At 40.6% G+C, this 18,056-nt stretch overlaps 1 protein-coding gene across 2 annotated transcripts in view; it reads left to right on the top strand.

The window, feature by feature from the left end:
• NLK (nemo like kinase) overlaps positions 1–16,776 on the top strand; it is a 321,229-nt gene extending 304,453 nt beyond the window's left edge. For both annotated transcript variants that reach the window (XM_077480512.1, XM_077480513.1), the window contains exons 8-11: positions 1,047–1,133; positions 5,502–5,700; positions 12,656–12,749; positions 14,316–16,776. In XM_077480512.1, coding sequence (XP_077336638.1) covers positions 1,047–1,133; positions 5,502–5,700; positions 12,656–12,749; positions 14,316–14,370 — 435 coding nt within the window. In that variant the 3' untranslated portion in view covers positions 14,371–16,776. The remainder of the gene's footprint in view (positions 1–1,046; positions 1,134–5,501; positions 5,701–12,655; positions 12,750–14,315) is intronic.
• Positions 16,777–18,056: the final 1,280 nt, after the last annotated feature.

The raw sequence follows: 18,056 nt of genomic DNA, 5'->3' as shown, positions 1-18,056 counted from the left end.
AAGAGAATTAGAAGCAAAATCCAGCAGGAGCTAGAGCATATAAAAGAGAAGAGAGGTGCCTTGAAGTGCAGCAATTAGGGATGAGCCGAACACCCCCCCCCCCTCGGTTCGGTTCGCAGCAGAACATGCAAACAGGCAAATAATTTGTGCGAACACCGTTAGTCTATGGGACACGAACATGAAAAAGCAATACACCATTTGATGCCTGCATAATTAGAGATATGCCAGTTTTAATCGTCAACCCTGTGCGTTACTAAATGTTGTACCTTCAATAAATGTAACCATATTGCTACACTTTTATATTCAGTTGTTAAATGTAGCTGGTCTTGCAAAACTCTCTCAAAGCAAGGTTTTTCTGAATGTTCTTTTTGTGATGTCATTTGTAATGGAATTTATGTGAAATTAATCAAATTTATGATTTTTATTCTGGTGTAATGCCCTTGAATGGTACAAAGAAAAATCCTGCTACCCCTAATTCTATTGATTCATTTTTTTTATTTTATTTTTTTTAGAGACGTAGACATATGTAAATGCATAGGATATTTTCCCATCTCCAATAATCTGAGAATGCATGAAATATAAAGACTAGAGATTGACATTTAGACGACTGTACACAGGCCTTTACATAAGTGAATTTGCCATAGAGACTGAATCGCTGCAAGCCGATCCTGTGTGAAGTTCACACAAATGTTTATATCCTTGTAAACTGTGTTTGGCATTCTGCTTCTTGCATGGCGCTTCTGGATTCATGCAAACATACAGAATAAGATTTACAGCAATATAAATATTACAGAAACTCAGTGTTTCTTTTCAAGGGCAATTTAGGTTTAAAATGTGATAAGATTCTCAGTGTGATACAGCGCCTGCATGACACTAAATTGAGAAGACAGAAGTGCAGCGTTGGCTTACTGCGTGCATCCATCACCCAGATTGGTAATTTCAGTCAGCTTGCATAACAGGAGAGATTTGAGGCTATTCAGCACTTTTTGTGCATAACTCAGGAATGTAACCTCTCCTGTGTTTTTTGTTTTTTTTGTTTTCTACAGCCATCTCTTCCTGTCCTGTACACACTGTCCAGCCAGGCCACTCATGAAGCTGTTCATCTACTTTGCAGGATGTTAGTCTTTGATCCAGTAAGTAAAGTGTTTTTTGTTCCGCCACCTTTCTTGTGCCAGATGTGTTGCTTAATGTATTCTTCAGAAGAAACATTTGTATTCATTGCTGCATGTGATATGAATTTACACAGAATTGTCAGTGTGCCGCCTTCAACACTCAGCTTTTCTGTAGAAGCACCTAAAGTGCCACTCATAAATCCTCTTCCTATAGCTTAAGGAGTTCATGGTTGGGCAACTACCAGCCTGCCATCTGTCAAGGAGCTTGTGTGACCTGTTCTTTCTGTGACTGAAGATGGGCACAGTACCCTGACATGCATGACTTGTTAGGAGCTATGGACATAGTTGGAAAATAAAAATCTTTCATAAACATGCACAGCCATTTTAACCAAACATGCAGGTTTATGCTTAGAACAGACAGCCCTAGCTTTATCTATGGGACACAGAAGCATTTTTTTATGTATTTTTTTTAAGCCTGAAACCAGTTGTACAGAGATCCAGTTGTCAGCTGAGATGTGTACACATACGTATTTAGTTGTTCCTGAAACCATACAATGTAGGCCAGACCTGGTGACAATCTCTTGATCTTTTGGAAGCTTAAGACTGCCTATTAATATCTCAAAGGAAAGCAATGAGTCTCAGATTGAGCATCACCTTTGGTAATCATGTCATTTCTGCTCTCATTAAAGTGAGTTTGTCCAAGGGCATACCTACTAAAAAAGAAAAAAAAGGGAGTAAACTTTCGGCTATCCTCCTTCACTGCCTCTCTGCCACAAGTTTTCAATCAGTCAAATATCTGTATCCCCTACCACATGCAGTGGTCGTCTTGCTGACTCTTATGTCGTGTATTAATCCACAAAGTAAATATTTACTTAAAGTGGTTGTATACCCAAATTATTAACTTTTACATACAGGTAAGCTATAATAAGGCTTACCTGTGGGTAAAATGAATATCTCCTAAACCTGTATGGTTCAGGGGATATTCCCTTTGCATGCAGCCACTAAAGAATGTCTTCCTATCCAAAGCTCAACCAACAAGGACAGAAGATTTAATAGATGGAAAGATGAAAAAAGGCTCAAGGTCCACTTGAAACCATCAGTTCAAGTTATTTAAATGGAATCCTTTTGCTTTGTGTCTGTAAAATCTGCAATTGCTGTACGCTAAAGCATAAGCATCTGCTTTAAATGTATCCAGAAGTGAGGATAGCTCTCTGATGGTGTCCCAGAGGGTCCGCTGAGACCTGTGCATTGTGGGAAATCAGGGATTATGGCAATGCAGGACAAAACACATACCACAAAGCATGGTCATGCTATTTATTTTTAGTGCACCACAGTTCATGGGAATTCCCTACTGTACATTGTGGTGCAGTGTGCCCTAAAACGTAGTGCAGGTCCTATTTTAGATCCCCTGTCAGTATTTTAGCAGCCCATTGAAACAAATAGGACACACGCTAATACTGCATTGGACTGGATGGGCTCCGAATTACTTTTGAGGTCAGTGGATTATTCAGTCTGTAGACTTCTGTTTAAGCAAAAACAAGTACCTGCTCCCCCCCCCCCCCCCAAAAGGTACCAAATGTGGCATCAGAGGGCATCAGAGGGGTAAGAAGGTAGATAAGCAGAGCTTCCATTCTTTGGTGGAACTCCAGTTAGTGTTTTAGCGCTTTAGCTTTTTTTTTTTTTTTCTCATTACAGTGGCCAGAATAAATGAATATTCTGGTCAAATAAATGCTTGACACCAATAAACACTTCTGATCGCTTTTGCAAAAACACACCCTAGGCATTCTTTTTTTAAGCTGCTTTTCTCCTGCAAGAAGAAATGTTTGAAAAGCTCCAGTGTGCATGAAGTCTAAAAGTGAAAAGTCTGTTTTAGTGAGATGTTGGGGCAAATTTATAAAAAGAAAAAAAAAAAGATATTATTTTCATGAAATGAAGACTGCTAAGATTTCATTTATTAGGGAATATCAGAAAAAAGCAGATTGATAGCTACAATGCTGTGAATAAATATTTGCCCCCTTCCCGATATTTGTTACACTTTAAATGATTCAAATCATCAAATTTTAAATATAACACAGCCAGAGTAAATACAAAATGCAGTTTTTAAATTATTTAATTTATTAGAGGAAAAAAAAGCTGTCCAAACCTGCCAGGCTTATGTGAAAAAGGAATTTGACCCCTAAACCCCCTGTTGCATAACCCAAGTGCGCTTGAGGTCATGAACTGATGGCCGGACATTCTCCTTCAGGATTTTGTGGTAGAGCACAGACTTCATGGTTCCACCAATTGTGGTAAGTTGTCCAGGTCCTGAAGCTGCAAAGCAACCCCAGACCATCACACTACCACCACCATGTCTGACTGTTGGTATGATGATCTATGAAATGCTGTGTTAATTTTATGCCAGATGTAACAGGACAACACACTCTTTCCAAAAAGTTCAACTTTTGACTCATCAGTCCAAAGTCTTGAGGATAAGGTGTTTTTCGCAAATCTGAGACAACCATTTGTGTTCTTTTTGGTCAGCAGGGACTTTCGCATTGGAACTCTCCCATCGATGCCATTTTTTCCCAGTCTTTTTCTTATTGTTGAATCATCAACACTGAACTTAGCTAAGGCAGGTGAGGACTGCAGTTCTTTTGATGATCTGGGTTCTTTTATGACCTCCTGGATATGTCGTTGTGATTTTTGCAGTCATTTTGCGAGGCCGGCCACTTCTGGGAAGGTTCACCACTTTGAACACCGTGGTTCGCTGGAGTCCCAAAGCCTTAGAAATGGCTTTGTAACCCTTTTCAGACTGATGCATGTCAATCACTTTGTTGTTAAATTTCTTTAGATCGTGTCATGATGTGTTGCTTTTTGAGATCTTTTAGCTGCTTCACTTTGTCAGACAGCTTCTATTTAAGCGATTTCTTAAATCAACAGGTCAGGCAGTAATCAGGCCTGGGTATGGCAAGTGAACCTTTTAGCTCTGGTTCACATTGGTCAAATCGCATTACAAATCGTATCCTATTGCCAGCAACCGCACTGTTCAAATTGGTGCAGCGCCAACTTTGCAGTGCCACATCAATTTGAAGAAGTAGTTCCTGCACTACTTTTGGCGATTTCAGGTGTGACTTGCATAGAGACCCTTGTGTATGAAGCCCTATAGATGTCTTCCAAGACCCACTGACATGCGGCTTTGAAATTGTGCGATTTCAGGTGAAGCCACACGATTTCAAAGCTGCCGTCAATGTCAACGATGGCTTAATTAGCTTTCCAAAAAATGTGCTTAATCACAGTTTGTTTGTGATTAAAAAGGCATCTTGGTGGATCCGACATCCAAGTCGGGATCTGTCCAGAGCCTGGAATGGTTTAGTGCAGAACTAACTTGGGTTAAAATCAGCTTCGGCCCTACTCCAAGCGTGACAAATATGAAAATAAAATCAGGCAGGTTCTTCACTTCTGTGGAGGACTTTGTTTTCCTCCAGTTTTTATAAATACACCCATGTATTGAATCTTGCCCTGTAGAAGCCTAGCGTATCTCCCATAGAAAATAATGGAACAGGTGGATTGAAGACAAAGAGCCATAACATGTTGGTGTGCCTGTAGAAAGGTGATGAAAGCTTGCTGCTTCTGTTGTCGCCTCTGACTCCAGCCTGTTCATTGGCCAGTGAATTTGCATCATCTTGCGGTTTCATTGTGATCTGAGCAGAAATGGTGTTGTCATTTTCCTGACTGCAACACAGTGGAGGTGTTTAAACCACAGGACTGGTTAAGCAAAAACTACAAAGCGTTTGACAAGTGAAATGGTTCACATTTATGTATCTCAACTGACAATTGAGCCTTTTGCCTGGAGTTCTGTTTTAAGTCTAAATAAAGGTAGTACTGCGGAGCTGAGTCAGTGTGTCTTTCCTGCATGAAGTTTATTATGCAGAATTCAACATGCACCTGTTTGGAGCTAGTGCCATAATGAACCCATACATCACTGAGTGCAGAATGTCTAATAGATTACTGGTTCTTCAACCAGAGAATATGGAACTGTTACCTATATCAACTTTATTTTCTTTCACTTTGTAAGCTGCCCTATAATAGATGTCTGCCATCAACTTTTCTGTTCAGCATTTTTTTTTAAAAAGCCCTGCGCATGAATTGTCACCTATTTGCAGGTTGTTACAGTGAGGCTATTATAAACGCGTGTATTTGTTCCCTTTCTGAAATCTCTAGATGTTGCGGTATTCTCAGGCACTATATCTTTTCTATTAAATAGTGGCACAATACATGTTAGGTTAATTCACGGTTAATAAATATGTGCATTTGGCTCCCCCTTGTGGAGATGCGGAATATTGCACGGAGAACTACAGTTGTGTTAAATTTGTTGATCTATGTAAAACACAGTTTTTTTTTATGTTGCAGTCTAAAAGGATATCGTCTAAAGATGCCTTGGCTCACCCATACCTGGATGAAGGTCGTCTACGATACCACACCTGTATGTGCAAATGTTGTTTCTCCACATCTACGGGCAGAGTATACACTAGTGACTTTGAACCCATTACGAATCCAAAATTTGATGACACTTTTGAGAAGAACCTTAGCTCTGTACGGCAGGTGAAAGGTGAGTTCTGTTTTTTTTTTTTATCTGGTTATAGTGGAAGTTAAGGCAGTTTATATGCTGTTTTCTGAACACTTTGCCACAGCCACTTGCCTTTTGTAGGTCACGTTATTATTATACAGGATTTATATAGCACCAACAGTTTGCGCAGAGCTTTACAACATGAGGGCAGACAGTACACTTACAATAGAAATCAATATAGAAAGAATCAGAGGGCCCTGTTCGTTAGAGCTTACAATCTAGAAAATCTCTGCCATCAGACTTAATTTCGCTGTGAATGAATGAATGAAATACTTGTATAGCGCACAATGCGAACTGAATCGCCTCTAGGCTGTGGGCAATGGTCCCTCAGCCAATCAATTCAGATTATTTGGGTATAAATGCATGTATGTATGTATGTGTGTGTATATATCTATATATTTGTGTGTGTGTGTGTGTGTGTGTGTGTGTGTGTGTGTGTGTGTGTGTGTGTGTGTGTGTGTGTATAACGTGCTGATGATAATGGCAGTCATTAAAAAAAGAGGCACAGGGTTATATGACCAGAATAAGTAAACCACACATGTTTCAGTGTATCTATCAAGTACCATTGAAGAACCCTTATTTAAATTGATGGGTTTAGTTAAGCTGGTTGTAGGGCAGGAATGTGAACTGTTTCCACAGCTTCATTCCAGGCATACCATGAATGACAACTGTCACTTGTGCTCTCGAAAGCCTGGTGACATAACTTATCACATTTGCAGCACCATGACAACTGCAGATCAGATTGGTTAAGATGACCGCTTCCTTAGCTGTAAAGGATAGGTGGGCTTAGTTCCACGTTAAGCTTGGAAAAAACAAAAGCTTCAAGTTGATCTGTTGCCATGAACGGCTACTCCAGTCTTGGTAGATTCCCTGCAATGTATAAATTAAGGTAATTGCACTAACAACTATGTTGGTATATTTTGTAGACAATTATTGGTAGAAATAATAAAGGCTGCTGAAGACAGTTCACAATGCTAGTGCAACACACAAAAAAATGGTGCTTGCGCCTGATTCAGTCAAAGACTGATATACTAAACACTCCTTCCTCCGTGCACTCCCTTCCCGGCCATGACCCCCAACACACAATGCATTGCTGAGGAATTTTGTAGTATAGGGGGTGGAGCCTTGATGGTACCTAGTTCCCCATAAGGCCCACTTTTGCTGTTGATGGCACATATATCCATAGCCACAATTTAGTCCAATTGCAGCTTTCAAATCTGCCCTGTGCCATCCAGTGTCAGTCAACAGTAAGGCAGACCTGATCAGGAACTAGTCACTCAGTTCCAATTAGGCACTGCTCACTTTCAGGTGCTGCAGTTGTGGAGACTAGTTCTCCTTCAGGTCTGCCTCCCTTGTGACTCAGGTAATTTCCCAAATATGAGCATTGCCATATTTGGGTAAAAACATCACCAGTATCCCCTGCCCCTTGGTTTACTCTCAGCTTTTGCCCTGGAATATTCCAGCTGACAACTGAATGGGGCAGACACTACAGGCCTTTGTGGGAAATGGTCACATTCATGACCGCTTCCCAGTACAGATGTACCCCATTCTAAGAACTGATGAACCTCTGTAAGAATTACCTGAATTTGGCATATGTGTTGGTAATGTTGTGGAAATGGTTGCAATTGGTTGCCTTAATTAGGGACAGATTGTCCTAAAACAGTCATCACTAAATGGCGTACCGCGAGCTGAGTCCGGACCGAGTTAATGTTCTGTTCAGACCGGCCGTTGTCACTCCATTTAGGATCTGCTTTTTTTTTCCCCCTCAGCCACCGCTAGCTCTTTTGTCTTTGCAGATCTGACATCGGAAAAGCAGCACAGCAATGGACTGAGGGCAGGGGCTGCCCCAGAGTACTGATTGGTTGCTAGAGCCATCATGCATGCTTGCAACCAATCAGTTAACTGGGACAGGTCCCACCTTCCATCCATCGCTTTGCTGCACTTCTGATGTCAGTTGCTTCCTAAGTCTGCTGCTGTGCCTCCTGCCCTCCATAAGGTAGGACAGGAAGGAGGACACTGTTACTGTTATAAAGGATGGAGGAAGCCGGGCGTGATGTAAAGAGGGGAGGGGGAGAGAGGACTGATGCAGTGATGTAATAGGGAGGCAGGGCAGGAACGTAAAGGAAGCGATATGAAGGGGGATGAAGTTCTACAAAGAGGGCGAGGACAGGAATGTGAAGAGGGGCTCTAAAAAAGGGGGGGGTGAGCACAGGGATGTGAAAGGGGGTGCTATAAAAGGAATGAGGACAGGAGTGTGAATGGAGGGAGGGAGGGGGGGGGGGTGCTGTGGACCACAATGTGAAGGGGGTGCTATAAAATGGATGAGGAAAGTTATGTGATGGTGGGTGCTATAAAGAGGGTGAGGACAGGATTGTGAAGGGGGTGAGCACGGGAATGTGAAGGAAATTATATGAGGGGGGTCTGGGAACTGCAATTTGAAGTAGGAAGGTGATCTAAAGGGAGGCCGAGGACTGCAATGTGAAGGGAGGGATGATGTACAGTGCCTTGCAAAAGTATTCACCCCCTTGGCTTTTTACCTACCGTATATACTAGAGTATAAGCCGAGATTTTCAGCCTCTTTTTTTGAGGCTAAAAGGGCCCCCCTCGGCTTATATTCGAGTCATCGCCGTCTGCCTGCCCGATCAGCGTGTCGAGCAGACAGACGGCGGCCATTCTACTATTCAAAAGCCGCGCCTCCCTCTCTGTGATAGGCGGAACACTCAATTTCCCAGCAGTCAGTGTTCCGCCTATCACGGACATCCGCTCATTCTCATACTATGGACGAGGATGAGAGGATGTCCGTGATAGGCGGAACACTGACTGCTGGGAAATTGAGTGTTCCGCCTATCACAGAGAGGGAGGCGCGGCTTTTGAACAGAGGAATGGCCGCCGTCTGCCAGGAGGAGAGCGTGGCACACAGAGGCTGCAGATTGGCACAGGTAGGCAGGGATGGACGGACGGGACACAGGGACGGACGGGACACAGGGACGGACGGGACACAGGGATGTCTCACCCTCGGCTTATACACGAGTCAATAAGTTTCCCAGTTTTTTTGGGGTAAATTGGGGGCCTCGGCTTATACTCGGGTCGGCCTATACTCGAGTATATACGGTATTTTGTTACATTACAGGCTTTAGTTCAATGTTTTTTTGTTTTTTGTTTTTTGTTATATGTAATGGATCAGAACACAATAGTCTAAGTTGGTGAAGTAAAATTTAAAAAATATATACATAAAACTATTTTTCAGAAATAAAAAAAAATGACATTCACCACCATTGTTATGAAGCCCATAAAAAGCTCTGGTGCAACCAGTTACCTTCAGAAGTCACATAATTTAGGGCCGGTTCACACTTCTGCGATGGCAGACATCGCATGTAATTCACAGCACACTGCTGTTCACATTACATGCGATGTCTATGCGGTGCGATATCAGCCATACAGTTATTATGGCTGATATCGCACCGCGTTTGATCCAAACACGTACAGGACCCTTTTTTGTGTTCGGATCAGAATTGGATCTCATATGGCAGTGTGAACTGCTGTGTGTGTCAGGTGCGATGCGGGAGCCTGCAGTTAATTCGCAGGGTTCTCGCATTGCACGAGTGTGAACCGGGCCTTAGTGAAATGATGTCTACCTTGTGCAATCTAAGTGCCACATGATGTGTCATTACATATACACACCTTTTTGAAAGTCCCCAGAGGCTGCAACACCTAAGCAAGAGGCACCACTAACCAAACACTGCCATGAAGACCAAGGAACTCTCCAAACAAGTAAGGGACAATGTTGTTGAGAAGTACAAGTCAGGATTAGGTCATAAAAAAAATCCAAATCTTTGATGATTACTAGGAGCACCATCAAATCTACCGTGACCAAATGGAAAGAACCTGGCACAACAGCAAACCTGCCAAGAGACGGGCACATACCAAAACTCACAGACCGGGCAAGGAGGTCATTAATCGGAGAGGCAGCACAGGGACCTAAGGTAACCCTGGAGGAGCTGCAAAGTTCCACAGTAGAGACTGGAGTGTCTGGTCATAAGACAATATTCCGCAAGCTCCATAGAGTTGGGTTTTATGGCAGAGTGGCCAGAAGAAAGAAATTACTTTTAGCAAAAAAAAAATGGCACGTTTTGAGTTTGCATAAAGGAATATGGGAGACTCCCAAAATGTATGGAGGAAGGTGCTCTGGTCTGATGAGACTAAAATTGAACTTTTTGGCCATCAAAGAAAACGCTATGTCTGGCAAAAACCCAACACATCACCCAAAGAATCCCATTCCCACAGTGAAACATGGTGGTGGCAGCATCAGGCTGTGGGGATGTTTTTCAGCAGTCAGGACTGGAAACTGGTAAGATTTGAGGGAAAGATGGATGGTGCTAAATACAGGAATGTTCTTGAGCAAAACCTGTACCACTCTGTGTGTGATTTGAGGCTAGGGCAGAGGTTCACCTTCCAGCAGGACAATGACCCCAAACACACTGCTAAAGCAACACTTGAGTGGTTTAAGGGGAAATGTAAATGTGTTGGAATGGCCTAGTCAAAGCCCAGAACTCAATCCAATAGAAAATCTGTGGTCAGACTTAAAGATTGCTGTTCACAAGCGCAAACTATCCAACTTGAAGGAGCTGGAGCAGTTTTGCAAGGAGGAATGGGCAAAAGGCCCAGTGGTAAGGTGTGGCAAGCTCACAAGAGACTTATCCAAATTGACTTGGAGCTGTGATAGCCGCAAAAGTTGGCTCTACAAAGTATTGACTTTAGGGGTGTGAATAGGTATGCACATTGACTTTTTCTGTTATTTGTTGCCTGCTTCACAATTAAAAATAAATAAATCTTCAAAGTTGTGGGCATGTTCTGTAAATTTAATTATGTAAATCCGCAAACAATCCATGTTAATTCTAGGTAAAGGCAACAAAACACGAAAAAGTCTAAGGGGGGGGTGAATATTTTTGCAAGGCACTGTATAGGGGTTCTAAGAGCACTGATGTAATAAAAAGATTGTGATATGAAGGATCTGAGGCTAGGTTCACATTATTGTGTAGCGCGCTGTGTGTGTAGGTGGCCCATTTATTTCAGTGGGCTGCCTTTATAAGCAGAAAAAGTGTGGCACTCACAAAAACGCATGTGCCATTGAGAGTCAAACATATGATTCGGACCTCAGCTTCAAGAAAACTTTACTGACTGGACCTTCATAAATTTTAATTCAATACCCCTGTCCTAAAAGAAACTACCACCAGAAAATGTTCATAAATGCTTTATTGAATTCCCGCCTATTGTCTGTAATGTAAGTTTTATTGGTTATGTGTAATACCAGGATTCTGGCCTGACCATCAAAATGAAGGCTTGCTTACTGCAGTGGCATTGTTAATTTGTGCTTTAACTTCCTTATACAGTTGTGCTCATAGGTTTACATACCCTGGCAGAAGTTATGGTTTCTTAGCCATTTTTCAGAGAATATGAATGATAACACAAAAACTTTTCTTTCACTCATGGTTAGTGTTTGGCAGAAGCTATTTATCAATCAACTGCGTTTTACTCTTTTTAAATCACAGGAGTGCAAAAAAATTGCACTCCTGTGACCATAGGCGAAGCCCAGGCTGGACTCTTCTTTTAATGCATTCTATGCATTAAGATAAAAAAAAACCTGTATGTAGCAGCCGCCCCAGCAACCCCTAATATTTACCTGAGCCCCATCTCTCTCTCCAGTGATGTCCACGAGTGCCTCGGCCATCCGGGATTTTCCTCCTGATTGGCTGAGACACAGCAGCCCCGTTGTCTCCTGCTGCTGTCAGCTAATCAGAGGAGAGAGGGGACAGGGCTGCATTGGGGCTCAGTGTCTGAATGGCCACACTGAGCTGAGTCGACTTGGGTGCTCCCATAGCAAGCTGCGGGCTGTGGGAGCACTCAACAGGAGGGAGGGGCCAGGAGACCTGAAGAGGGACCCAAGAAGAGGAGGATCCGGGCTGCCCTATGTAAAACCAACTGCACAGGGCAGGTAAATATAACACATTTGTTATTTTTAGGGCAAAAAAAGAGCCTTTACAATCACTTTAATGGTGAATGTATCCTTCAAGTAATCAGCCAATATTTTACAGTCTTCAAATGGGTATACCTGTTTGGTGTATATCAATAATGCCTCCAAACAGGCTGTCTGCTGACCTCCAGAAAAGAGATGTTGGCAAAAAAACAAGCCAGATGTAGACCAAATTAAAGGTATGATTGGGTGGTTTTGGAAGGGCTTAAAGTGTATGTCTAGCCAAGATTTTTACAGATGTCTGCCAATGGGTATACCTGTTTGTTGACAGCTAAGAGGGAAATTTTACCATTCTGTAAATATTTTCTCTCTTGTATCTTGTAGACAATACAGACTGAAGTTTCAACCAGTCTCTAATCAGACACTCCAAAGAAAAAGCCTATACATACACAGTGGGGTTTATTTACTAAAGGCAAATGCACTTTGCACTACAAGTGCACTTGGAAATACAGTTGCTGTAGATCTCATGGGGGATCTGAAATGAGGGGAAGCTCTGCTGATTTTATCATCCAATCACGTACAAGCAAAAATGCTGTTTATTTTCCTTTCCTGTCCCCCTCAGATCTACAGGGACTGGACTTCCAAGTGCACTTGTAGTGTAAAGTAAATCAACCTCTTTGACTCCAATATACCCCACTCCCCATTGGGGAGCTTTTCATTTGCTTCTTGTGCACTTAATGGGCCAGGAAACTTTCAGGAATGAGGACAGGGACGAAGACATTACAACATGACTGATGTTCTAAGAATCTTGCATACATTTTCAGTAAATAGTCTATCTTTACAAGCCAATGTACCACAAAATATTTGGTGCCACGTGTCAACAATGAAAGGTGAAACGCAGTCTGACAATGCTGATGGTTTTGCATGATTCCCTGTAATATTTACATACTGTGATCTGTCTTGCAGAAATCATCCATCAATTCATTTTGGAGCAGCAGAAAGGGAACAGAGTGCCACTCTGCATCAACCCTCAGTCTGCCGCATTTAAAAGCTTTATAAGGTGAGCTACAGATCAACTTTTCTTATGAGAAAAAGCATGATGTCAGTTGTATCCTATTCAGTTGTGGGAAGTACGCGAACGCAAAAGCACAATGATCGTATAAATGAACTGTAACACCTCAGAATATAGATTTGTGCAGCACAGTGAGAAGACTAAAATGATTTTTGCTTGGATTACATTGGTTGAACTGTGCTCTTGCACAGAGCAACTCTTGCTTTTACTGTGTGCTGCAAAATGTTAAAATGTGTTCTGAGACTAGGTGTGATAATCTGTACTTGTTATAGCTATTTCAATTTGTTGCCCACATAGTCTAAATTAAAAACGTCCTTTTTTTCACTTTGAACACAAGCTATGTACTTTTTATTCAGACAGAAAACTCTTGATTTTATTTTTATTTTTTTAGTTTTTACAGCCCAAATTGTTCTCGTTTTACTGGCACTGGAGCTGCTTTAGGATAAAATCAGCCTTTCCCCCAGCATTCAGCTGTAGGGAAGGACTGTATGTGGAAGCAGTGGTCTCTTTGTAGCAGTCCAGCATGCCTCCTGGTGAGTAATAGCTAGAGCTGTCTAGTAAGGAGAATGTACGGGCTTTGCTGATTGGCTAGCTCTAGCATTAAAAACGGAACTGCATTGCATCTGAACACTCACCGCAAACTAAAAACGCTATTTTAATTCATTTTTAATATTCAAAACAAACTCCACCATCCATGTCATCCATGAGAAATTCACTTTGAAAAACACCTCCCAGCATGGTCATCTTGAGAAAGGGCAAATGATTCATGTAGCATTTACTTCCTGCAATCCATCTGCACTTAGCTCAGGCATGTAGGCAGGAGGGTTTGCTTAGCTGAGAAAACCCCTTCTCTCCTCCTGGGATTTACAACATCATTTGTCTGGAAGTAACTGCAAAAATTAAAAAAAGTACAATGTACTTTCCTATCTATTTGCTAAGGCTAGAAGCATAAGGATTAAAATTGGTCATTGTTGATTTGAAATGAAGTTCCTTTTTAATGAAATCATGTGTACATGGCTTAACACTCTTTGGAGGCTTGTGAACATACTTTAAAGGAGTTGTAAAGGCAGAAGGTTTTTTATCTTAATGCAGTCAGGAGGGAGGACTCTCCCTCCTGATTGGTTGAGGCACAGCAGTGGCACCATTGGCTCCCAGGACTGTCAGTCAGTCATGAAAGAGGGGGCGGGCCCAAATGGCAGCTCCGTATCTGAATGGACAATGGAACTGTAGCTCGGGTGTCTCCATAGCAAGCTGCTTGCTGTGGGGGCACTCAACAGGAGGGAGGGGCCAGGATCAACAAAGAGGCACCCAAGAAGAGTAGGATCCAGGCTACCCTGTAAGAAAAACTACACAGAGCAGGTAAGTATGAGATGTTTGTTTTTTCTTTTACATTAGACTTTACAGTCACTTTAAGACCACATTACAGAAAAAGTTAAACTCGCCATGCAAGTTTTTGATTGTTGAATTATTTGAGAATTGCATTTGTTTGGCCATTTTGGGTTGACACAAACTCTTTCATAAAAGAATTCATCTCAATTTTTTCTGTATTTTCAGTTCCACCGTTGCTCAGCCATCTGAGATGCCGCCATCTCCACTGGTTTGGGAATAAGTGTGGAAGACTTACTACTGAAGGTGTCCTGTAGCTTTCCACTGGAGTCTGGGAATTGCAATTCTGAATTCTGATAATGCTTGTATTGTTATTTTCTTAAGATTTAACTTATCAACCACTAAACGGAAATCTATATTCTATTTAAGACAAATTGTGTTTTAGAGACTTTGAGTCTTATAAATCAGTGGTTGTTTTATGGACTAATTTATCCCTGAATTGCTTAATTTAAGCAATTTTAAGGCTCAGAACAAATTGACAATTGCACCAAATTTTGCAAAATAAATTCGATTTTTTTTTTCTTGTAGAGGTCGGTTTGAAGTCTTTAAATATTATTTTATTTATTTTTTAATTAAAGAGTGCAAATTTTATATATACTGAGCCAGCCATTCCTAAAACCTCATTTTTGTTGATACAAGCAATTATTATGAGGAGTGCATACATATTGTCTGTCTGGAGACCAATCATGAAGTAATTCCGAAAAAAAAAGCCAACCACAGGATGGTCAAGGCATCTAGTGCTTGGGCTCCAATGCTTGTGAAGACAGAAGGTTTGTGGTTAGGAGTGCATCTGTGACTAGAGGGAATGGAACTTTTTGCTTCCTTCCCATTATAAATATATAAAATATATATATATATTTAATCTATTTTTCTTAGATTTCCTTTCTTAACTTTTAAGTCCTGGGCATGCATCATTACTCACAAATGTATATAATTCCATTGATGGTCTCATTTGTAAAGTCCCTTTTCATGTCCTGCTGTATAAAAATGCGTTAGCTGGCACATTTTTTTTGTGATCTATTAATTTCTTGCACTGTACGTTTTGAACCTGAGAGGACAATATTAGGTGTACATATTTCTCCCCGAACAATAATACCTCCAAATGGGCTCAGTTTGTGGACCTGTTTGAAAGAGCAAGCATGTTGTAGACTAAATACAGGTTTGATTGTGGGATTTTGGGCAGAGCCTAAAGTGTATGCCTGGACAAAACTTTTTTCCTTGTTTTTGAAAAGGAAGGGTTATAACTTCTGTCTGGTTTTTAATACTATCCAGGGCTCAGTTGGGGAGTTTTACTCTCCCTTTCTGTGCTGCTGACAAAGGTTTTACCAAACCAAAAATTATGGTAACCCCAACAGCAACACAGACAGAAAAAAAATATTGGAGTATGGGAAAACTAGAATCTGTCATTTTTATTTTGTGTCCCTGTTGCCGATTTTCCCTCATGTTTATGCCTGCTGAAACTTTTGTTAGCAGGCCAGGAATTGAAGATTACCTGTGACAGAATCCAGGATATCTATAAAAACCTGACAGAAGTTGTAATCCTCCTCCAATCTAAGAACCACTTGGCTTGACATACACTTTACTACTCCATTTTTATTTTATTACAACATTTGGAGGTATGAACAGTGGAGGCATCTATTTGTGAATTGGACCAGTAATTCTAAAAGTAAAATTTAGAGTCACTGTTATCAAGATTCAAGAACACTGTAAGGTCTCTAAATTTTAATGAATTTATATAATGGAAGTTTGCCTACAAAATGGCTGCCTCCACTATGTTTGGGTGACTGGTACACTTTAAAGCTTAAAATAAGGAGTATCTCTAACCATATTTGTGTTGTTGGGCAGGGACAGTGTGGAAGTATTGAAAAAAAGTCACAGTAGAAAAATATTTTTTAAGATATTTTTTTTTTCTTTAAAACACTGAATATTCTGTGTATATGTATATACAAACCGAAGGCCTCTACCTCCTGGAGTTTACAGCTCAGCTTGTTTCACTCCAAATTATTATTTTTAGGTTCAGTGTGCAGACTTAAAACTTGAATGTTCCTTCCAACTTTTATATGTAAACATTACAATACAATAAAACTGAAGACTGCTTTTCACCTATATCAAGGCATTTTAATGGATTAACCTCGTATGAATCCAGGAATTGACATTTTTGGGGAAGACAGAGGTATTTGTAATGGACAATTAATTGTTAAAGTTATTGTAATTTATCTTTAGAATAATATTTTTTATCCTGAATGAGCTGGATTGTAATAGGAGGAGACTACATTTTTTTTTGTTTTTGTTTTGTTTTATTTTTTAAGCTTATGGGAAGTTTAACTTCAATGAAGTAATTTTTGCTGTGAAAGACTATGTATATTGGAATTCCAAATTTTACAGATGGTATGGTATCTTTTTTTTCTACTTTTGGTTTTCTTATCTGAAGTGGCTCATGAAAATCCAATTCCAACAGAAGCTTTGCAGCTAAGGATTTGCCACCAAATGAAACCTATGAGGATGGAACCTGGAGACTGGAAAGACTGTATCTTACAGTATGGTTCTATGAGACACTTGATGGTCACTTTGTAAAATGTAGATTTGAAGTAAAGTGGTGAAAATATTAAATGTGACAGTAAAAATTTAATTCTGTTTTTATTCTCTTGTTTTCATCTGTGTATTGTCACTTAATGTCAAACCTAATGTAGGCTGAGAAGTGCCAGAATTTTCACCAAAGCCATTCTTAAAAATGCTATGATGGGACAGGGAACATATGGGTAATCTACTCCCCCTTTTGCCACAGGTCACGGGCAGCAGGAACTTTACAGTATTGTGTCCTCATAGCGTTGCATGACCTCACTCATCATTGACCTTGTCACAATTTTATGAAGTCATTTTGTGAGGACTGTGTTTAGAGTTGCTGATCTATCTGGGAAAATGTTCTGGCTGACCTGGAACAAGTTTTTAAAAAGGTTCCGATTTTATTCTGACTTTGCTCGTTTGTTCTGGGTCTTTTTTTTGTTTTGTTTTTTAATGCGCCTTGCATTATCATCATGGTGACTTAAAAGCGATATTAAACTTGAAACAAAAAATGAAATTTAATTTATGGCAGCTTACCAATCTTGAGATGTGGTGGCTTTATTTTTTTCTTTTGTTAGGCTTTTTCCCCCTTTGTTTGCACCTGGTGATCTGGACAGTAACACACCACCTGTATTACTACACTCTGAATGATGGCGCAACACAGAGAACTTTGAACAGCAACATTGCCAGTCTGGTGGGAGAGTAGTGATGTGTTAGATACACTAACAAATTGAAGCCAAACTGTAGCCAACGTGTTTTTAAGCAGTTACAGCTAGAGGTTTTTTCTTTCCTTTTTGGGACAAAGGTTTTACATACAGTGAGGGAAAATATTAGAACCCCTGTTCGTTTTGGGAGTTTGCCCACTGACTAAGAAATGATCAGTCTATAATTTTAATGGTAGGTTTATTTTATTTTATGGTGAGTGACAGAATAACAAAAATATCCAGAAAAACACATTTCAATAAAGTTATAAATTTGCATTTTAATGAGTGAAATAAGTGAGTGATGAGTGAAATAAGTATTTGATCTCCTATCAATCAGAAAGATTTCTTTCTCCCAGGTATCTTCTATACAGGTAACAAGTTGAGATTAGGAGCACTCTAAAAGGCCCTCCCAAGTCCGAAGAGCTGTCCAAGAATGTCATGGACAAGATTGTAGATCTACACAAGGCTGGAATGGGCTACAAGACCATCACCAAACAGCTTGATAAGAGGGTGACAACAGTTGGTGCAATTATTTGCAAATGGAAAAAACAGGAAATGACACTTAATCTCCATCGATCTGGGGCTCCATGCAAGGTCTCACCTCGTGGAGATTTAATGATCGTGAGGAATCAACCCAGAACTA

The sequence above is a fragment of the Lithobates pipiens genome, unplaced genomic scaffold, assembly GCF_037356315.1.
Source record: "Lithobates pipiens isolate NorthernLeopardFrog02 unplaced genomic scaffold, aLitPip1_a1.2 Scaffold_16, whole genome shotgun sequence".
NCBI lineage: Eukaryota > Metazoa > Chordata > Amphibia > Anura > Ranidae > Lithobates > Lithobates pipiens.
Note: the sequence above shows the minus strand (reverse complement) of the source record. Positions and strands in the feature narration are given on the sequence as shown.